Source organism: Ascaphus truei, chromosome 1 (assembly GCF_040206685.1).
Source record: "Ascaphus truei isolate aAscTru1 chromosome 1, aAscTru1.hap1, whole genome shotgun sequence".
In the NCBI taxonomy this organism is placed as follows: Eukaryota; Metazoa; Chordata; class Amphibia; order Anura; family Ascaphidae; genus Ascaphus; species Ascaphus truei.
The window spans coordinates 352,569,719-352,593,954 of record NC_134483.1 but is presented as its reverse complement, the minus strand read 5'-3'; the positions used below and the strand labels follow the sequence as shown (position 1 = coordinate 352,593,954).

Below are 24,236 nucleotides of genomic sequence, written 5' to 3'. Positions count from 1 at the left end.
TCCGCGTGCGGCTAAGGATTTTAGTTGATATATTCATAGAAGAATCAGCGATTTCATCAAGGCAAACTTGAATTTATGGACTCGACGCTTCGTTCTAGGAACTTCTTCAAGACGTGAGAACGGTCTGGACAGGACCGAAACGTTGATTGAATAAATTCACATTTGCCTTGATGACAGCCCTGTGAGTGCTGACTCTTCTAAGAATATGCTGTATATATATTTCGTAGATGATGGTTTATTTCTTCTTGATTGCAGGTAGATCTGATTCATCAGCTACCTATAGTCTAGATATCCTCTACTCTGGATCTGGCATTCTACGGAGAAGTAACATGGATACATTTGTGTATGCCAAAAACACTGAACTACATGCCATTCAGGTAATACTCATGTATTCTTTTTATAATAAAGAAACTGATCATATGTCATTATCAACCACATAGAGGCGGTCCTCGGTTATCCAACGGAATCCGTTCTGGAAGTAACGTTGGATAGTGAAACAGTTGTAAAGTGAGTCCCATGTTAATCAGTGGCAGTGAGCATTGGATAACGCATTCAGGCATCGAAAAACAGCCCATAGGGTTGCATTGTAAAGCGTTGGATATCCCATTTGTTGTAAAGTGAAACGTTGGATAACGAGGACTATCTGTATAGCTTTTCCTTCTGCATACTCCATAAAGGTATGGAATTATATAGTGTCACCGATACATTCAGTTTTAGGGCTAGGTCTTAACTCACTTGGTTCTGTTTTGCTAAATAGTTTTGTTTTGGAGGTGTTCGGCCCCACTTTCAGGTTCTGAGCTCCTTACCAATTCTCCAATTAGCAATAAAACATTTCTGTGTCAGTCTGAAGTTCACGCTCTGTGTACACGGCGGCGAGTGTCTATGACTGACATAAATAAGAAATGCATATATTATTACTTTATATTATTACTTTTCACAAAGGAGTTTTTGATGCTATAGGAAGCTTGTTTCTGGCTTTGGCCAGTTATTAATTGCACTGAAACCCAGAAAGCATTAGGCTTAATTCATTTAACCCTTTAGACAATTTCACATATTACACTATCTTTAGTCCACAGGGCAATAAGAAATAATATGCATTTAGTTTAGGTAGCCGCTGAAATGGAGTTTACCTTGATGGGGTGACAGGCTTGAATCATTTTGTGATCAAGAGATGCAACTAAATGACCCTTTTGTTATTAGACTTCGGATCAAAATGTAGAATTTCACTAATCAGCTGCAAGCCAATTTGGGAAGAGGGTAGGGTTTGTATATTTCTTTTCCAAATAGTGTACAGACATACCCCGGTTTAAAGACACTCACTTTAAGTACACTCACGAGTAAGGACATATCGCCCAATAAGCAAATGGCAGCTCGCGCATGCACCTGTCAGCACGTCCTGATCAGCAATACCAGCCCCTACCTGTACCGAAGCTGTGCGCAAGCGGGGAGACTGTAGAGCCTATTACTAATGCGTTATTTACATCAGTTATACATGTATAGGACGATTGCAGTACAGTACATGCATCGATAAGTGGAAAAAGGGTAGGGCTTCACTTTAAGTACATTTTCGCTTTACATACATGCTCTGGACCCATTGTGTACGTTAATGCGGGGCATGTATGTACTGTTACAAATACATTATTTGCAAATCATTCTAAATTAGCAGTTCAACAGCTGTCTGTTTCTGGACTGTGGACAGGGGGTGAGCAGAAAACCACAAAGCACATGTGAACTGGCTCTTTTGTGTCTCTTGCGTATAATGTAGATAATTGAATTGAAATTACTGCCATTAGTGTTTAGATTACATTAAGATATTGATAATTGGGTGTTACTCTACTCCATTAAATTATTTATATCATTACTTCAAATGCCTTGTGTTAAAGCAGAAATCCCCTCCAAAATAAAGTCCCTTTTTTTTTAAATGAACCGAGGGTTTATTTGTAACTGAACCACAGTGCTCAAAGCTCGGGGGACCCCCTGATTGCCAAGATATATTTCATTTTTTACTATTGTCAGTACTTGCAAAGAAAAACAAAGATGGTTGCTTTCCATTTGCCACCCCAGTGACAATATTGTTTATCTCAGACAAGACTTCATAAATACAAATGTCAAAATGCAATATCTATGGGATCCCTACAGCTTAGAGGTATCCAGTGTCTTTTCACCACTTTCTAAATATGGTTGTGTGTGTTTTTAGGTACTGTAGCAACTAATGGGGTTTACTCACTAAAGTCTTTTCACTGCTAAACTAAAGAAAAAAAAGCAGTCCGTTAATTATTTATTTATTTTTAAATCCTATTGCTTTGTTTTCCTTGTAATAAATCGGTGGCTGTTTTTGTACCATTTTTGCAGCCGAGAGGTTTTCATAAATACCCCTCTTATTGTTTGTCATAAAATGTATTCAGGGTTGCATGCATTTTTAGCTGTGTCCTTGTCACTCTACCACTGTAATTAACAAAAAAAATGCAAATAAATAATTAAAAGAATGCAAAACATTGGTTCTAGGTTGTAATTGAAGCTCAAGGTCTTGAGTCCTTAATAGCTGCAACTGCTGATGAAGGCGAGGAAGAACTGGAGTCCTTTGCTGGAATGTCAGCAATCTTGTTTGACGTTCAGCTTCGGCCAGTTACCTTTTTCCAAGGATACAGCGATTTAATGTCAAAAGTGTTCTCGGCAACTGGCGACCCAATAAGTGTGGTGAAAGGACTTGTACTCTTAACGGACCATTCTGAGGTAAAAGTAACACAGTTTGAACTCGGTTGCCCATTAGTTTTATCAAGCTCTGTTATTGGTTAATGTACTGTACTCACACGGGCCTTAACTCCAAATAACTTGAATGGGAGTTAGCACCTGTGCGGGTGCATTAACACACAATGGAGCTTGATAAATAACACCCTTAGTTTGTTTTTGGACTGAGAAATAGAGCATTTAGGCCAAGGCTCCCGAACATGTTAAAACAAAATATGGATTTTAATCTGCCTATGCCAGTAACCAATATTACCCTGTATTTTGTTTTTATTTTTTCAACTTTAGTAAGGTAAAATGCAAATTCTAGATTTATGTTGTTTAATGTCATATTGCCTCCAACACAAATGTAACCTATAAAAATATTTGCACCTGGATTTAAAACTGGTTGAAGAATAGACAACAGAGAGTTGTTATAAATGAAACTTTATCAGGTTGGGTTAAAGTCGTGAGTGGCGTACCTCAAGGTTCAGTATTGGGACTACTGCTTTTTAACTTGCTTATTAATGGCCTTGAGGTTGGCATAGAGAGCAAAGTCTCCATCTTTGGTGATGACACTTAATTGTGTAAGGTAGTAGAATCAGAGCAGGATGTAATTTCTCTCCAGAAGGACTTGGAGAGACTGGAAACTTGGGCAGGTAAATGGCAGATGAGGTTTAATACAGATAAATGTAATGATATGCACTTGGGAAGCAATAATAAACAGATTACTTACAAATTAAATGGGGAAAAATTAGGTCAATCCTTGATTGAGAAGGATTTAGGAGTGCCTGTAGACAGCAGACTTGGCAATAGTGTCCAATGTCAGGCAGTAACTGCAAAGGCAAATAATATCTTATCTTGCATTAAACAGGCAATGCAACAAAAGAAAAAGCACACATAAAAAAGAATTTATACATGTGTGGTGGGGGTGCCCATTCATAGCAGCTTATTGGCTGGAAATCAAAATGTGGTCACAAAGGTTTTTCGGTTTGGACCTACCAATGGATCCCTGGTTATTTCTTTTAAACAAACCATATGACCCCTTCACGAGACATGAAAATAAATTACTCTGCCACATAGCTTCAGCCGCAAGACGCGAAATAGCGGCAGTATGGAAACAAACAATGATTCCCTCAATCTCCAAAGTTAAAAATAAAGTCTGGCAGATTTGCTACATGGAAAAAATGGTTAGTCTTAATAACGACACCTACAAAGATTTTCAGAAGGTGTGGTTACCTTGGATTCTGAGTGAAAATCAACCAAAAATTAATACCCACTTAATTTTGTTGTAACAAAAAAAAAGGAAAGAAAACAAAAAATGATATTTATATTAACTGTGTGATAGAATATTTTAAGAAATCTTGTTAGGTAAAATTGTAAATGAATGTGAACTTTCTCCCATCTCTATTTTCTGTACCTTTCCCTCCCCCCCATTTTTTATTTTCTTCATTCCTCCCCTCTCCCTAAAAAATTTTTAATAAAAATTAAGTTTAAAAATAAAATAAAAAATGAATTCAAGCGTGATAGTAATAGTGAACAAATATTAAATATAATGGGTGGATATGGAGAGGTGCAGCTGATGCAAGGGTGTTTCCCAACACCCTTAGAAGATACAGCAAGAAACCTTAAACGTATTAAACGAGCAATGGATGGAAGGGAAGTAAGCATAATGATGCCCCTTTATAAAATATTAGAAAGACACCTTGAATACAGAGTACAGTTTTGAGCACCACTTTATAAAAAAATAGACAGTATGGAACTAGAGAAAATGCAGAGAAGAGACACCAAATAAATAAAGGAGATGGATAATCTGATTTATGAAGGGAGGCTAGCTAAATTTGATTTGTTTACATTAGAAAAGTCGCGTCCAAGAGGGGATATGATAACTATATATAAATATATTCAGGGTCAATGCAAGGAGCTTTCAAAAGAACTATTCATCCTAACGGCAGTACAAATGACACAGGGTTATCTCTTAAGGTTGCAGGAAAGGAGATTTCACCAGCAATAAAGGAAAGGGTTCTTTACAAAAATGGGAGTTAGAATGTGGAATTCGTTACCCATGAAGACTGTGATGGTAGATATCTTCACGAAAAGGTTGGCCATCTTTTTAGAAAGGAAAGGGATATACAAATAAACATGGGAAGGGTGTTGATCCAGGGAGAAAACTGATTGCCACTATTGGAGTCGAGAAGGAATTTATTTTTCCACTTTATGAAACAACATTGGATAATGTTTCACTGTTTTTTTTTGTTTCCTTCCTCTGGATCAATATACTGTAAATACAAATGTATGATGACAGTATCGGTCGTCTAAATTTATAAAAGGGTGAACTCGAAGGGCATATGTATTTTTTCAACCTGATCTTCTATGTAACCACAAAAAAAATCAATGTTATCTATGTTTATTTAAAATCTTCTGTGTACACGCCCCATAATCTTGTGAGCGCCTAAGGCCGTGCTTATAGTGCCGGAGACGCGAATTCGCCCAAAAACAAAAGCATTTCTGCCGCCGCGTGCGCTTATAGAAAGCCTGTTGCCGGCAAAATTTGATTTTTCAAGGGCCGTCGCATCACGTGACAGCCCTTTAACAAATCAAATTGTGGGAATTCCGCGATGCCGCCAACCGGCGAAACATAAATTTCGCCGGTGGCGACAGCGACGGGTGACATCACCCATCGTGTCGCCGTCGGCGGCACTATAGGCAAAGCCTAAGGCTGCGCTCATAGTGCCGGCGACGCGACCGGTGATGTCACCCGTCGCCATTGCGAAAGTTGTAATCAGGTTTGGAGACGTCGCTGGCTAAAAGAGGAGTGAAGTCAGCAAGGGGGAAGACAGAGGGGCTATGTGATTGGCTTATAGGCAGTCACATGAGGAGACCGTCTCTGCAAAATCAAATTCTAGTGACTACAAGGATTTTGGTCGCGCCGTCGCTCCATCGCCATCGCATCCACTATAAGCGCACGCGATGACATCAATACAATTGTTTTGAAAAGGCGTCGTGGCATCAGCACTTTAAGCGCAGCCTTAGATGTTTCAGCTACCAACTTGTACCCCCTAATCATTTAAGAAATGAAACCAACAGTTCCTATTTTTTTCCATAATCTGAATTGGGTGGATCGTCTAAAACTAAACTGCCCTACTCACAACTCGGTATTCATCAGGACACTCTGATTAAACAGTTGACTGGAGGGAAGGAGAGAGAAGCTTCAATCTGTGGCAGCATTGTCCCTGCTCCCTCTACACAGGGGATAAAGCGATACTAGGCCACTGCACTCAGACCACTCGGTGCATGGGCCCACCAGGGATTTTTCTAGGCCTCGTTGGGCCATTCCAATCCTGCTGGAGGGTCCTTGGAGCTGAGAAAAGAAAGTTTTAGCTCTGGAGAATTTTCCATCTAAATTCTGGGGGGGGGGGGGGAATAAAAACATCTCTAAAAAATCAAATAGGGGAGATTGCTACTTAAATGGCAGTTCAGCTTAGAAGACATTTGTTTTCAACCCACTAGTTTCAATGTTTTTCTTCAACTTTAAAGAAATTGTGCCCTGTGGAAAATCACAATGTTTGTCTCCGCAACACTGCTGTAAATCTCTTACCCTGTCAATTATTGTCCGTCAACCTTAATAGTTTTACTAATAATAATCGCTTGATTATTTCATTATTTCTCAAAGAGAAAAATAACTAGGAGGAATAACAATTGGCTGGTACCAAAGGGGATTCCACAGTCTTACTACTTATCATTACCGGGGAAGCATTACGGCCCATACTTACTAGCATGCCTGTCGACAGATTTCCCAGGGGCCAAAATCTCCAGCCTTGACCTGGACACTGGCAAAGCCGTTAAGTAGGGAGGACCGAGGTTGCCCAATAGGCCCATTCCGTCAGCAGGCCAGGGACAACTATTCCTTTTTGCAAAGTGATGCTATTCCAAGTTAATGGGCCATAAGGTGTCTTGTGTAGCTAGGTGTCTTATGGAACAGAACTGATTAGTCAATATGGGCCTAAAAGTTTAACAATATTTATACTCAGAATTTTTCAAATTAGGCATCAGTCACTAATATGTAAACCTGTCTGAGATATGTGAGGGTGCGCGTACATGTTCTTTATAATTACTGTGCAGTTTAGAGTTTGTATCGTTTTCTTTACTCGCCATAACTTGTTTGTGCACCTGGTATGTAGCCGCGCATCATCCTCACACTGCTGAAAACCAAGGGCCAAACCAGCTGTGAGTAGGTTTTCTGGCCATGCACACCTTTGGCCCAGGCTTTGCTTTAATAGCTGTGTAGAATAGTAGGCAGGAGCTTAATGGGATTCATGTTAAAGTGGCTAAGAAACAAAGAGTTGAGGTATGAGTATGAGGCCTCATATGTCTGATATTACCTAGACTCCCTGTCTGCAGTGGAAGCGCTGTATGATTATGGAGTAAGGCAGGTTTCGGGGACCTGTTTATAAAATGTGCTCAAAGGTGCTCTTTATCATTGTAGGTATATATTTATTTATATAGCACCACCAATGTACTGTGGACTTTATATCATTATAATACAGACAGTGCAGGGGGGAAAATATACAAAGTTTCACAAGTGCGTTAAATAGGGACTTAAACAATACTAATTAGGAAGTCCCTGCCCTACAGAGCTTACAATCTAAATGTAATAATGGGAGATATACAGAACACAATAGGAGCAACTGCAGTATACAACATATTTGAGGGGAAAGTCAGTGTATCAGCAGTGTGAAGAGAAGCCAGAGTCCAAAATGACTATAATATTTCAAACATTAAACATATCTCCGCCATTTGTGTCTTAGGCATAAGGGTACGTTTAACCACTTAAATGATGATTGATTATAATACCTCTAGAGTAAATGTAGATGTAAAATGGAACCAAGAATTACAGACATGTTGTTTGGAAAGAAGAAACATGACTAACAGATCTGCACCTTCATCAACCCCCAGTAAAATGAGCCTGGCAACCTTTTGCCATAATAACATTGAAAATAGGTTTCAAATGTTCCCCTACAGAGTTGATAATGACACTGTGCTATTTCCCTCCTAGATCATTCAGCTGCAGTCTGGGCTGAAGGCCAGTGCGGAGTTCCAGGGTGGACTGGCCATTGATATCTCGGGTGGAATGGATTTCAGTCTGTGGTACAGAGAATCCAAAACCAGTGTTAATAATCGGTGAGATATCCAACTACACAATATTACTCGGCATGCAGAATGTTAGGTGACGACTGCCAGAAATGTTATGAAACCTGCTGTGCCCTTATTTACACCTCAAACTAATTATCGCATATTTCATCTTAATGTGCAATGCTCTGACCTTAGAAGTTGAAATGAGATTTGCTGGAGTTGTGATATTTTCTGCAGGACATGGAGGGCCATATTTACTCATTTGTGCTATGCCTTTTGATACTTTATTGCATGTGAATGAGCCAAAATGGGACTTACAGCACTGCAAGGTGTATTATGGCACAGAGCTGCTTAGCAGATATAGCCCATTCATTTGGATTAGATGTAAGGCACCTTAGTACCAGGTTAGTACAATTTAGTAAACCTGGGTTTAAACGTGGTATTTAACCCTTTCAGTGCTCGAACACAGCACCACAGAGCCAAAGCCATTCCGGCAAGTCACAACCGGGTCATTTCTTATGTAGCGATCACGTGATCGCAAGGTCACTGAGTGGGCTCTTCCTCTACTAGACAGAGCAACACAGGAAAAAAGCGCAAACCCAAACCACCTAATTATAATTGAATAATACAACATTTATATCACCATTTGGGGAGATGCAGCTGGTATAAAAGGTGTTTCTCAACACCCTAAGATTGACGCAACAAGAAAACTCCAAAGCGCAAAACTCCCCTCCGGCATGTGAAAAAAAGAAAACGTAGTGCAAATGTGTATTACACAGACAAACTATTAATACAAGGATGAGTAGAAATGTAATTCAGGCGTTTCCAGATTACTGATCTGGAGCAGATAATAGGCAGGAACTCTCCCGAACCATAAACAAAAAGAAGAGGAAATATAGCGTCACACAGTTAGTCTACTAGACAGATCAGGTTCAGTGCTCCTGTGGAGCGGTGAACTCAATGTCCCCTAGAAAATGAGCATAGAATAAGTGACGCTAAGTGGATGTCACAATGGCCACCAGTGTGCCAGCCCTGAACATCATAAGGGCAATAAAGAGCATTTACAATTTGCAAATGGGGCAGACAGACTAAAAACATGTGGAAGTGATAAAAGAAAATCAAGCAATTTGCCTAATGACGTTTCAGCCTTAACAAGCATTATTGTGAATGTATGACAGTGCTTTAGGTGAAGGGATGTAAATGTGTAAAAAGAAAACTTCTAGGTCCCAAGTTCAGCTCACCAAAACTTCTAGGTCCCAAGTTCAGCTCACCAATATTACAATTAATCTTTGTAATGTTTCAATAGTTAACTGCTCATATAACTATTAGTTTTTTACTTTATCTCAACAGAGGGGCCATGGTGATTGCCGGCAATGTAACTGTTGATTCAGTGTTTGTAAGTGCTGGTATGGAAACCCGCTTTGAAACAGAGGCATCCTTTGACTTCCTTACAACTGTGAAATTTTCCTCATATCCATTTTTGGTTTGCATGCAAATGGATAAGAGTGCATTTCCATTCAGGTAATACATTGAAATGAGCTACACAGCATATTCCTATGCGGTTCAGTATAACAGAAGTTCGTGTGATTGACTGTTCATTGCAGATCTAACTTGCGTAGCCAAGTGGAAATCAGATTGACTTGGCCTGTTTGATTCAACATTAACAGAAGGACTCGGAGTTGATCGTCAGCGCGGACAACACCAGTCAGATTTGAGGGCACTATGCTGAAAAGTTGTATTTTAATAGAAGTACTGCTTCTTATCAGTGAGACTCCATTGAAAACTTTGAGACCACATACGCTACAAACCAGTGACACATACAGAACATCAAAGAGTTGTAATATCTAAGCGCTTAGGTGGTGTTAAAAGGAAAATACCTGCCCTACAAGAGTGCAAAAAAAATAATGCGGGAATTTTCTGGCCTGAGCAAAGACAGACACTTATAGGCCAAGCTAATCAGCATGTAGTTATTCAAGACATACTTTCAGGCATGCTTAAAATATTCTTAAGAAGATTTTTGTTTATATACATATATATTTATATATGTTTACTGTATATATTAATGTGTGTGTATATATACGGTACAGTAGGTTAGTGAATTATTTCAAAAGGATGTGCCACTAGGCGTCCATATTAGATGGTCCTCTGAATAGGTTTAAAGTGTTATTTGTTAAAACAGTTGCAAAATAGAGGCTACGTTTTGAACATCATGTAATTCTATCATTGCAAAAGGCATTGAGTGTGTTGTGTTGGCTTGCAATGTGTTGCAGTATTCTGCAGCAAGGTTGAAAGTTTGGGGTTAAGCATAAATATAAATAATAACGCTTCAATAACCAAGAATGGTTGGCTAATAAGCCAAAAACCACTGTACGTTGTTTTGTCTAATAGCAAAATAAGGTTTGATTATTAGTAGTGAAAACTATATTAATCACATGGATTAACAATCAGTAAGGCAATCTCCTTGTGTTTGTAGACAATACGTCACAAAGTATGAAAGCCTGCCCTCCGGCAAATCGTATGTCTCCCGGAAAGGAAAAGTACGAACTGTGGCAGGTACAGAACTCCCTCTGCATCAAGAGAACTCCAACATGTGCAGCAAAGTGTTTGCAGAACAATCCAGCTCCGCAGACAGCTGGTTTTGAAAGCCAAAGGAAGCATTCCAAACTGCTGAATCAGTGGCATCTAGGTGGATAGTTGTGTATCTACTGTACAGGCAGTCCTCGGTTATCCGACACAATGCGTTACTCAAAATGGCGTTGGATAGCGAAACGTTGTAAAGCGAAACACGCTTTCCCATAGGAACACTGTTTAAATGAAAGGTTCCGTTCCTGAAGGCATTTTTAATGCTAACACACAAAATATTTTACGCAGACAATAAGATATGCAGCACACACAAATTATATAGTGCATATACTGTATTATATATATAATATAACATAATATATAATATAATATAAAAATATTATATAGTATAATATATATATTATATACACATAAACAACTTTGCAAAGCGTCGTAAGAGCGTTGGATAAGCCGTTTTGGCGTTGTAAAAATGAACATAGGTATGCATTGCATAGCGTTGGATAAGCCATTCGTTGTAAAACGAAGCGTTGTAAAACGAGGACTGCCTGTACGTGTTTAGTGCATGCATAAAGTTTACATATTTACATGTATTTAAGTATTTTGTTAACATTTCTAAAAGAAAAGTTGGGGGTGCACTAATGTAGAAATAAGTTTGTGTTTTTTTTAACCTCTTCAGTACTGGAGATGTCTGCAAAACATTTGCGGTGAAGAATTCACCCCCCCCCCCCCCCCATCCTCCCGGCACTGAAAAAGTTTAAGGGAACAAATTTAGCTAATTAATGCATTTGGTATTATTTTTTCCCAGTGTGTATACACAATTACATTCAAATCTGTCAGTAGCAGGCATAGAAATGACACACCAGTCCACCTTGTGTATATCTAACTCCATAACTGGTGGTTAGTTAATGAGAAGCCGGCTTCCCCATTACTAAAGGAGCTTGGGGTGCTTGTTAAGAGCCACATAGAGATCTGTTTTACTAAGTGTAACATGTGTGACAAGAGAATTTGAAAATAAAACAGGTAACATTTAATACTGCTTCTGACGTGTATGTATGGGATATAAGCAATATATGAAAATAACTGTGTGCAGCTTTATAAACAGGAGACAAAGAAGTGGGGCAAATGTTATATATTAACGCAAAAACTTCATTTTATTCAATGACATGATTGCATGTTATGCAGCCAACATGAATCTCAGATGTAATAACGACTTGGAAAAAGGTTAGCAATGCACACTTTCTAAAAATATTCTAAACAATTGAGAGGGGGTTACCGGTGTAAATATCTTGGGTGTGCAGACAACTTCGCACAACAATTCACAAATCCAGGTTGCAAAAAAAACTTCAAGTGTATACATTTTATATATTTGAAAATAGAGTGGTATATAATATACATTCATATCCTCTGACCATGGCACTGGGGCATCGGCAGAACTCAGCAGGGGACGGGGCCAATGACTGTAACCGGAAATGTGGTGTAACAAAGGTGTAAATAGTCTCCACTGTGTAGGAAAATGGGGGCCACACTTGTTAAAACATGCCTAACACATTGAATTACAGGTTGTACTAGCAAGCTGCTTAATGAACAACTTTAACATTGAAACCCGGGTTACCACTACTTCTTATCATTACTGTTTCAACATGTTGTTCCAATTTAAAAAGTACATGCTACTGGGTGGTTTTTTTGGTCTCACTTCTGCAAAATTGGAGCAAAAGTAGCACCCAAGAGGGCACCGTATCAAAGTCTCCTGGTTCAAAACTGGAGCAAATGACTGCACCCGATTTTATCAAAGTGAAATATGTCATTGCGTTCTGTGGGACATTGGAACCTATGTACTGTACTAAGATCATATTTGAGATTTTTCAGTGCTTAAAAAAAATATATTGTGCTAAAAGGTAGTACAAAAGCTGTACATCCTATGCATGAAAGTCGTTATGTGACTTTATACACAGTATGTGATGCTTAATTCATTGCTTGAACTAAGCTTGACGCGTTATGTTGAACATCTGATTGATACAATTGAAATGAAAACAGATTGATGTATTGTATTTTTTATTTATAACATGTTTAAGTACATATTATAAGTGTAAAATTATATACACTGTGAAAATAATACATTTTGTTAACCTAAATAAGGAAACATTCATAGCAACTTCATTTTGCGCTAACACTATAAGCAGACTCTTTGGGATTTACACCAGGTGCAACGTAGCAGACAATTTCCGCTACAGGTTAAACTCATTTTTTTTAGCAAAAATCCAATTATTTTTAGTATATATCTGTGCGCCAATAAATGGAACTAAAAACATGTTTTATGCTATTAGAGCACATTGAGAAAAAATGTTGGTACATAGACATACACAAGCGCAATATCATTTGTGATTTCCGTGTGTCAATTAAAAAACAAAACACAATTTGCAATGCTTAGGGGCCTATTCTAGTAGCTCTGAATTGTGACAACCCACTTTTAAAGTGCACTTTAGAAGTGAACTTGCATGTTCTGTTATTCTGTAAGCCCTTCTCGTGTCCAAAACTAGCAAAAAAAAGGCATTTTTTTAGAAGTGCAAAATGCTAAAATGCTTCTAACAATTCACCTCAATGCAGGCGAGATAGAACTTGTGATTTCCTTCCAAAGCCTGAAAAAGGGGGAGGAAGGCGAGGAGGAAACTTAATAGTGTCTCCAGTTTTAAATGTGTCCCTTCAAACTGGCCTCCACATAAATTAGGGAGAGATGCCTGTGCTGAACAATGAACATACCTGAGGTACCCTGGGAGATGTGCTAGAGCTGCCCTGAATAGTAGAGTTTGTGGGTTCAAATCCTGTTGGGACTGACACTAGTACCTCCTTCATCACAAGGGCCCATAGACTGATTGGTTTAAAGACATATTTTAGGAAGTATGACTCGTTTAAATATTCTTTGCATAGACATTAGCATATCTCCCAGGGTACCTCAGGTGTCTTCCATTTTTAGCACAGGCATCTCTCCCTAATTTATTTGGAGGGAGGTTTGAGGGGACATATATATATATAACTGGAGATATAATTAGCTTGTCTCACTGCTATAGCACGTTAACTGCCATTCAAGTCAATAGAACACAGGATAGAGGTGTGTGATAATCCATGTCAGACATGCAGAATTATTTATAGGGATACTTTTGTTGATTTTAAAACTGTGTCATTCTGTTCATTATTGAATTAGAAATATAGCTTCTTAAAAGTAAATGCAGTATTGTTGAGTGGCCCAAAGTTACATGCAGCCAATCCTGTTCTAAGATAATAAGCATTCTGAACCTGTTTCCCTGAGAAGGGTAAGCCACATACTGCAAAGACAGCCGGGCCATGCTTTACAGTGTAGGGCTAGGAAGCGGTTAGATTAAAAACTTTTACATTTGCTTGAAGCACAGGAAACAATGATACGCGAATGATTGCAAACTAGAAATGATACAGAGCAGCACTGCTCTTTTAACCGCCTTTACTGAAAGCCGAGCTCGCCACTAAATTCAAACACAGATTTATTTGTTTGGCTCTTTTGAAATTGCTGCTTCCACTCTCTTGTACGATGTTTATCGCCATCTTTTTGACACTTTCAATTCCTGAAACAAAGTCGTGATAAGCGATGTCACACAATGGATTAAAAAAAAATCTAGGGATTGTCAGCAAAACCCATAAAAAATAGCCGTAACTTCTTTATCTTTAGGAATTTTTGAATATGTGAAGTGTTGTGCCTGGTTCTAAATACATTTTGGCGGATATTTCTGATTAAGCGAATGTCAAAGTATGATATACATTATGTCCCATCTATGCAGTCACACAATTCATATACAAGAACAGAACACCCTGTCTGAAGGCCATGAAGTGGCATCTGTTGAGATACAGTGAACTTCTTTACGATTGTCACAAGACGTCTTTTGCCAGAGTGAATAAACGAGTGCTCTGTAAAACGAGGCAATTTTAGAGTTGGTAGCATGCAATATTCATAAGCTCGGTTATCATGACAGCGCACTTGTTTTTGAAAATAGCAGCTCCAAGCAGCTGGGCATAATGGGAATTCCTGCGGCTTTATACTTAACAGCTGTGAGCGCGAAGGTAATGACTAAAACGCAGAGGCTCCATGGCTACAGCAACAACAGAACTGCTAATCTTCCAAAAATAAGAATACAGCAAGGTATCCTGCAAGTGTGTATGCGTTAAACACACTATTACAATCCATGCAAAAATGTACCGCTGTCATCCTGGGACTTTTATATTTCAGTCAATTAGAACAGTCTTGATGGAATTATCACTGGGATGCCTTGTGTTATCTGTAACATTTAAAGACAGTACTGATATCGCACTGCTGACTCCTCAAGTCCTCAAACAAAACATAGCTGTTCCATAAATAACCCAGAAAATGCAAGCACTGGGAAGAGAAACAACTCTCACTTGGATGTGTACGATATATCCTGTTGCAAGCAAGCGGTGCAAAGAAAGTAAATCGCATATATATGCAACAATGGTATACAGATATATAAAGTCAAACTTTCAAAAACAAGACTTCTGATGAAATTAGGGGGGTTAGTCAATCTGGAATAATCGTTAGAACCAAAATAGCATATATTTAAAAACAAAAAACAAATTGTGATATGTGTTTTTCTTGGCTGTTTCTGATTGATTAACACCCAGATTTCAGTCAATCAGAAGCCTTGGTTTGAAAGTTTTAGCTTAGATAAGAGACCACTCAGACCGGCACATGCAAAAACATTTGGGGGGCCCCCATCGTTTACCACACAACTCAGTGAATTTCCATTCTCCCCGCAGCATCTGACAAATGCTTTTAACTTGAGCAACCACATTGATCCTACACTCCTCTGAGTGGGCATTAAAGCACTGCAAAACATGAGTCTAAATTCTGATGTGTTCTGTCTCTAATAAGAAAACTTGCTCTTTCTGTGCTCCATTGCAGTGCAGGTCTATTCAGCAGCAATGTATTTAGCTTCTACAGTGCCAGGGCTGACCACACATGGGTGCACACATCAAAAGTGGAGAAATGCAAGGCGGAGCTGTGCGCAGAGGGGGCTGCAATACTCTAAAGACCTGGGTGACCCATGGAAAGTTGCTGGAAACTTGAGGCACCAAGGAGTAAGACTTACTGTTCCCATCACCGCAGACGCACAAGCCAAAGTCTGCGCGCTGAGAACAGCGTCTGCTGCAATCGCACGGGGTCCATGCTTCTCACTGGCGGTTTTAATCCTTCGGCGCCACGACCACTGCAGTCGTGTGTCCGCGAGCGAGATCAAAAACGTACCATCACATTACAAACACGTGACATTGGTCATGACCTTACACACATAGCCTTCTACAAGTCTGTTACTTGCACTGTATTAGGGATAGACACTGTTGTTCAAGAAGAATGTATGGGTCCCTTAATATGTACGTTCAACACTGTCCAATATAAATAACCACCAGCATGCTATGAGTTTGCAAACATCATAGCCCTTTATTTCTGCTATTATGGAAATATGTGCATCATCTATCAATGCTTAGCCAGGACGCTCTCTTTTTACTTACCGTCATTGTTTAGAAAGTAGATTTTTTTATAAATGTACCTTTGCATATACAGTAGATCATTTAGAGAATAGATTATCTATCATTATTTGTCTACCTTCATTTTCAATCCTAGATATCCCAGTGTGGTTTCTTGTTATATAGAGGGGTTTTTCCAGGCTCACTCCACACACGCATCATATTAGTCCTGATCGTATTTGGTCTCATATATTTAGGAGTACAGTAGGTAGGCTTTTTAAGTCAGTGTTGTGTCTGATTTTGTGTATGTGTGTTATTTCTTTTGTTTATAGTTTTGGATCTAATTGATGTAATAAATGCGTATTTTTTCACATTTATATAGATTTGTCTGAGTGCTTTTTGTGAGGGATATTTTTCTCTTCATTGTGGTTTCTATACATTGTATATGCCTCCAGCACCACCGATAGAGGTTGTTCTATTATTTAATAGTGACTCTCTTTCAGTTTAGAGACATTTGCTAATGTTGATCAGTTTGTTTTGATGCGGTATTCTGTTTCTGTGTTGTGTGTGTGTATATATATATATATATATATATATATATATATATATATATATATATATATATATATATATATATATATATATATATATATATATATATATATATATATATATACCATATATTTTAAGTTATGGTGGGTGAAAAAGGTGACAGAAAACCTCCACCGATAGCATATAGCCAAATAAGAATATCACTTGTGAGCACATTCACGTCTTAGACAGGTCTGCAACCCTTCCTTTCAACCATTATCACCTCGCATACAGTGCTCCCACTGAAGCAAGGGATTATGGGAGATGACATGCAAATGAGCACACAATGTGTCACCTTTTGCCTGGAATATCCATGGGGTCCATGTGAATGGATATTCCAGGCAAAAGGTGACACATTGTGTGCTCATTTGCATGTCATCTCCCAGAATCACTTGCTTCAGTGGGAGCACTGTATGCAAGGTGATAATGGTTGAAAGGCAGGGTTCCAGACCTGTGAATGTGCTCACAAGTGATATTCTTTATTGGATATATATATATATCTATATCTATATCTATATATATATATATATATATATATATGCAATACGATACCGTGTGGCGACGAATATCAGAGGCAGCACTCCAAATGGTTGTCAAAAGAATATATTGTATTAACACCATTATCATTCCAACGTTTCGGTCCGCGTGCGGGACCTTTATCAAGGTGATGATCATCACCTTCTTTTGACAACCATTTGGAGTGTCGCCACACGGTATCGTATTACTTATTTGTACCATATAGGATTTGCAGCCACCTTATTGATTTCCCAGACGGAGTGCCTGTTGTTCTTTGCTATATATATATATATATATATATATATATATATATATATATATATATATATATATATATATATATATATATATATATATATATATAGCAACTGTAAATATTACTGTATGTTCATTTGCATGTCTTAGACAGGTCTGCAACCCTGTCTTTCCCCATTGTCACCCAGCATACAGCACTTCCACTGCAGCAAGGGATTCTGGGAAATGACATGCAAATGAGCACTCAGTGCCACCTTTTGTCTCAAGCTCGTATTACACAAGCCAATCCTCAAGCCAATGCATGCTGTTTTAAACACAGCTTTTAAACAGAGGCTGGGATGAGATGCAAAGCCATTAGACCTACTCACATACATGTTTCAACCTTGATGGGTATCATCAGTGTGAGGCTGGTCTTAATGGCTAGCAGGTTTGAGACTAGACTAGGTAATCACCACTGTCATTAAGGTTATGGTGGGTAAAAAAAGTGACAAAAACCCTCCACAGTAAAGCATAAAGCAACTGTAAATATTACTGTATGTTCATTTGCATGTCTTAGACAGGTCTGCAACCCTGTCTTTCCCCATTGTCACCCAGCATACAGCACTTCCACTGCAGCAAGGGATTCTGGGAAATGACATGCAAATGAGCACTCAGTGCCACCTTTTGTCTCAAGCTCGTATTACACAAGCCAATCCTCAAGCCAATGCATGCTGTTTTAAACACAGCTTTTAAACAGAGGCTGGGATGAGATGCAAAGCCATTAGACCTACTCACATACATGTTTCAACCTTGATGGGTATCATCAGTGTGAGGCTGGTCTTAATGGCTAGCAGGTTTGAGACTAGACTAGGTAATCACCACTGTCATTAAGGTTATGGTGGGTAAAAAAAGTGACAAAAACCCTCCACAGTAAAGCATATATATATATATTCATTCAGGGTTTAAGCTCACCTCACCCCACTTTTTAAGAAGCAAGTTTTTCCATGCTCCTGTGCAGGACAGGTCCATTAAGGCCATTCTCCCTCCACTGCTGAGGTAAATGAGAATTTTCACAGGTACTGTTGGGACCTTTTGCTTTGGCCAAAGGGTTTAACTAAATGACCCTTATTCATGAGAATACTAACTTTGAAGTATTTAACTATGTATTTTGTCACATTGCATGTAGCATTGAGTATTTTGGTCTTCTGTTGTATACATTTGGCCACGCTCAGTAGCACTCCTTTTTACACACACACACACACACACACACACACACACACACACACACACACACACACACACACACACACACACACACACACACACACACACACACACACACACACACACACACATCACCATTCTCACGTCCGATAAAGGATATATATATATATATATATATATATATATATATATATATATATATATATATATATGATGTGGTAGGTTCTGGTGTTTGAGCTTGCTGGAATTGTGATAAGATCACTTGTGTGCACATTCACACGTAAATGTGATTTTATATATATATATATATATATATATATATAAATATATATATATATATATTCTGACTGGCAACAGTTGCTTGGAGATTAGGTGGCACCTCCCCCCTGAACTCGCCCCTCCCCACCTTTTTAACTTGGGAGGTTCTAGCAACTTGCTGAATGGACAGTACTCACTGCAGTTCCTTCCCCTCATACAGAGGTAACAGGAAGGGTTCACAGTTTTAGTGTTAGGACCTGCATTTTTGGTTTACCTTGACGTTGGTATGCAGGCTTACGACGCTTTGGCCAAAGAGTTTAACTAAATAACCAAATTATTACTATTATTATTCAAGTATTTATACTTTATACTCATTACCATATATGTTTTGTCAATTTGATGTAGCATTGGGCACCCATGTCTTCTGTTGTACGTATACATTTGCCACGCTCAGTAGCACTCATTTTGGCATAAATATATATTCATGATGTGGTGGATGTAGGAGTTTGAGCTATCTGGGAATGTGTGTTAATATATATATATTATCTAAAGAGGGACCTTTTTTCAATATTTGGAAAGAATATCTCAGGGCGCTAAGTGAATATCACAAAAAAAGTGTCAAGAAAAACACAATTGAAAAAACAACTAGTATTGTGTAGTGACACTTCTCAGCATGTCGCTGCGCTTCTCTTTTTTCAACATTTGCCTGATATTTTGGCTTGATAACCTACACTATGTTTTCCATGAGTATTTTTCCATACAGTATTAAAGTCAACATGTAAGTAAAGTCGTTTGAGCCGTGTCAGTCTATATGGGGAGAATTCATCCCTGCATTTGGATAGCAGCCCTGAATGACTGAAACCTGTCTAAAAACAGAAGTTGAAACCTAACACATCCCTAAGTGAGAGGCCGAGCAATCTCAATGCAGCAATAACACAGGCTTAAAAATACATTTACTCGCCATATGTTAGCTTCCCACTGCAGGCATGGTTGCCTTTATATTTCCGCATTGCTTTTACGTTAACTCCAGAGCATTTTGTTACAGACAAATTCAATGCAGAAGGTGTTTATGTACATTGGGAGTTATTCGTCAAAGGGGTATGTATGTAAAAGCAAAAGTGGTGCATGTCTGGGGTAAATAAAATCTGCACCATATGTATCAAGGGGTAAATTCCATTGAAATCTACAGGATTGTTTTGTTAATGCATCTGGTGCATTTTATTTTGCCCCAAAATTGCATTACTTTTCCCTTGAAACATACACCCCAAAGTCTCAATGGTGCAATACTGGCATACAAGCAGCAGTAGATTTATACAAGAAATACAATCCATTGTTTTCCACATCAGGTTGACGTAAAGCTTGAATAAGTATGAGTCTCCTGCCTTTTTCATGAAAAAAACAATTGCCTCGTTTTTGTGACCCTTAATGGGTGGCTTTTCAGGCTTTAATATGCTACTGTTTGATCTTCTTTAAAGAGGCAATCCATGCCGGTACCTCCAGGGTTCACTATATGGCTGATTTTCAAAGCTTCCGCGGCCTGCGGGCCAATAGGAAGCCCTGACATTACCCGATACGGCTTCCTATTGGCCCATGTGATGAGCAAGCTGAACACTGCAGAACACTACAGAGGTACACCGGCACTCCCTACGGAGGGAGGGAAGTATCTCTGGAAGAAGGGAACCCCAGAGCTGAAATTAATGGGGTTCAGCGTCGGGGACCCCCTGCTTCAAATCTGTATTAAAAAAAAAATGAAGGAAATAAATAAACCCCTTTGATTGCTCCTTTAGACCAACCCGATTTCTGCTCTGTGTATCTGTATGTCTGCCCTGCACTTTCACCTCTGGCAGCATTTTGTCTACTTTTCTGTTATCTTTGAAAACTATTCCCACAAGATTCACTTGGAGACATCTTCAAGAAGATCTCCCTCTGGTACTTTGCGGAAGCTTACTACGTAGACGTCCCTTGTATTTTAAAGTTGCCGCCCAAATAACCATATCATTAAAATAACTATAACATAGGCGTCGAAATAATGTAACATTTCGAAGATTTCTAGTTGAGGTTTGAAGACAGAGCAGCGTTATTGGTAAAATAGCAGATTTCCAAAGGCACACAACAGAGAAACATTTAACCTTCCATTATAAAACTTGATATTCGACTCAAATGATCTCCAATAAATGAATAAATAATGACAAAACACCAGGTATGCTTTTCAGTATTTTATTAAAAAATACAATATACTTATAACACTTGTAGACACTATACAAATCTTTTTATAATAAAAACTTTCATATTCTAAGGTTCAAAGCATTATTTCTACCTAAACGTTATACTATTATGATCGCTCTGACATTTCTTGCATATCTGTTCTCTCGCACTCACTGCATCATATGTGATTACCTTAGACTTCAGTTACTCACTCAACAGACCACCATGAACATCCTCCAAGCTTGCACACCTTCACAAGCATGGGTATGTTAAATCCAACCACAATTCTCTTGCACTTTCCCAAGCCACCTATAACATTCTGTGCTTTCCATAAATAAAAACTCCCAATATTTCACTGGAACATCTACCTACCAATGTTTTACCTTAGCAGCAAGTGGTGTAACCAGAGGGACAAATTAGGGAACACATGGCAGGAGTTATTCCAAAAGGTACTGCAGGACTGATTGCTTATACGACACTTCCTGGATCAGATTTACTAAACACCGGTATTTAAGTCAAATTCCCAGCAGATTTGCCTTTATAAAAAAAAGTGCACATTTTATTAGGTTCAAAAAGATCATGAAGATCACTAACTATAGAATCTCCACCAATCTATTCCCTGCTCTATGACTGAAGGGTAACCTTTCAGTAATTTGCCAGTACAAAGACCCAATAAAACGGAGCCATATGTGTCTACTGCAGTGACAATTGATCCTCTGATCACCGGAGTGGCCACAACGCGTTGTTTTGCAGGTCGCACCGGAAAGTGGTTAACAAACGTTCTTCTATGTACCTAATAATACCAAAGTGAGATGTGGTGTCACATTATTGCCTAATTAGGAGTCTCGTTTAAAGCACCTGTACATATCTTACATTTAACTCAACAATAATGACAAAATAATAAGTTGTGCACCATGGCAAAAGGCAAATACAGTATGTATGGTATGTTTTTCATGCCACTTTCTTGCTTGCTTTTGAATTGAGTGTGCTGGTCGTCCATTATCTTTTCTGACTTTGGGGGTTATGTATCAAGGAATGAATCCTGCCTGCAAAACCAGGGGCAAACTGGTGCAAGAATCCATGCAGCAAATATATTAAAGCGAAAAGATTGCACTGCATCCTATGGGACTTTGTCTTTGGTAGTGCAGTTTTTTTTGCATCAGTTCGACAGATGGTCCAAGGCCCGCCGGCAAATAATGATCACGTGACCGTTCCTCAGAGTGGTCATGTGATCGTGGCGGCTCTTAACCTGGAAACAGAAGGCCTATTCCATTTCCCTGCACAACAGGTCTCCTATGGAGCACAGGATGTGATCTCCCCGGGAAAACACTCTGCGGGCATGATGTGGCCACAATGTCATGAGGCCCCTGGAGTGCCACTCCCCATAAAGTAGTGGCTACATCTGTGGGCACCCAAAGGGTTACTATTTACCAGCTAATAAATATCACGCAAAGCCTCAATAATTGGCTGATTTCTATAAAACTATGCAGTGTCAGTTTGTTACCATGGTGTTTAACCAGCATGAATTTAAGCCTTGGTAAATACAGAGGAGATTGGTTTACCCCATGGGATTGATAAATAGCACACACCGAATGACTACTAGTGTGTATGAGATCTGCCCCTTAGGCCTTAATGAAATCATTCCCATCTATGGCTAGTCGAGGCTGAGCCCCTGTACTACCCATTGCTCTTTAGCCGTATAAAAATGTTCACTCCTACACCCCCCCCCCCCCCCAAAAGGAAAATAACTTTTCTTTATTAACGGTTTGTACTATTTAGCCAAATATATCATTTCTAGCGGTAAAATAAATGCGTTATCCAATACGGATTCAACACACACTGGATGGCTTATTGATAAATTAAATATGAACGGCAGAATGAAACAAATGATTAGTATTTTTAGGCCTTACACAAGACTCGTAAAACGCATGCACAACCTTAACCCCCTGAGAGTTGTGTACAAACCTTTACTTTGTAAACTGTAAAATTAAGCGATTCACTGAGCATCAATTTAATAAAAAAATATATGACTCTGGCATTCAAACAGTTGTTACTCTTATGATGCAAAACTGAAGTCATTTACTGTACCGCCCAGTCATGGCTTTCTTCAAAGAAGCAAATCTTTGATATAAACCAGTAACACTCAACCAAAGTATTTGGAGTCAAACGTGGTAATACATTAGTTTAACAAAGCACTGCTGTGCAACATGTTGCTGGCCTCTCTGATAGCGTAAGGGTGAAGAAACTGCGGTACAGATCCACAAAAGGATGATAAGCTATAGCACGCCTCTGCTCCCATTCATAATAAGCACGCCTCCGATCCCATTCGCAATAAGCACGCCTCCACTCCCATTCATAAGCACGTCTCCGCTCCCAATTAATAATAAACACACCTCTGCTCTCATTCATAATAAGCACGCCTCCGCTCCCTTTCATAATAAGCACGCCTCCGCTCTCATTCATAATAAGCACGCCTCCGCTCTCATTCATAATAAGCACGCCTCCGCTCCCAATTAATAATAAACACACCTCTGCTCTCATTCATAATAAGCACGCCTCCGCTCCCTTTCATAATAAGCACGCCTCCACTCCTATTCATAATAAGCACGCCTCCGCTCCCATTAATAATAAGCACGCCTCCGCTCCCATTCATAATAAGCACGCCTCCCCTCCCATTCATAATAAGCACGCCTCCACTCCCATTAATAATAAGCACGCCTCCCCTCCCATTCATAATAAGCACGCCTCCACTCCCATTAATAATAAGCGCGCCTCCGCTCCCATTCATAATAAGCACGCCTCCCCTCCCATTCACATGTAGCGCGCCTCCACTCCCATTCACATGTAGCGCGCCTCCACTCCCATTCACATGTAGCGCGCCTCCACTCCCATTCACATGTAGCGCGCCTCCACTCCCATTCACATGTAGCGCGCCTCCACTCCCATTCACATGTAGCGCGCCTCCACTCCCATTCACATGTAGCGCGCCTCCACTCCCATTCACATGTAGCGCGCCTCCACTCCCATTCACATGTAGCGCGCCTCCACTCCCATTCACATGTAGCGCGCCTCCACTCCCATTCACATGTAGCGCGCCTCCACTCCCATTCACATGTAGCGCGCCTCCACTCCCATTCACATGTAGCGCGCCTCCACTCCCATTCACATGTAGCGCGCCTCCACTCCCATTCACATGTAGCGCGCCTCCACTCCCATTCACATGTAGCGCGCCTCCACTCCCATTCACATGTAGCACGCCTCCACTC

General features: G+C 39.4%; 1 protein-coding gene across 1 annotated transcript in view; it reads left to right on the top strand.

Moving 5' to 3' along the window:
* The window catches only part of MTTP (microsomal triglyceride transfer protein), a 58,267-nt gene extending 46,796 nt beyond the window's left edge, over window positions 1–11,471 (top strand). Inside the window, exons 14-18 of the mRNA XM_075609285.1 lie at window positions 256–377; window positions 2,506–2,733; window positions 7,781–7,905; window positions 9,208–9,378; window positions 10,331–11,471. Of these exons, the coding sequence (XP_075465400.1) occupies window positions 256–377; window positions 2,506–2,733; window positions 7,781–7,905; window positions 9,208–9,378; window positions 10,331–10,499 (815 nt within the window). The 3' untranslated portion in view covers window positions 10,500–11,471. The remainder of the gene's footprint in view (window positions 1–255; window positions 378–2,505; window positions 2,734–7,780; window positions 7,906–9,207; window positions 9,379–10,330) is intronic.
* The last annotated feature ends 12,765 nt before the right edge of the window (window positions 11,472–24,236 follow it).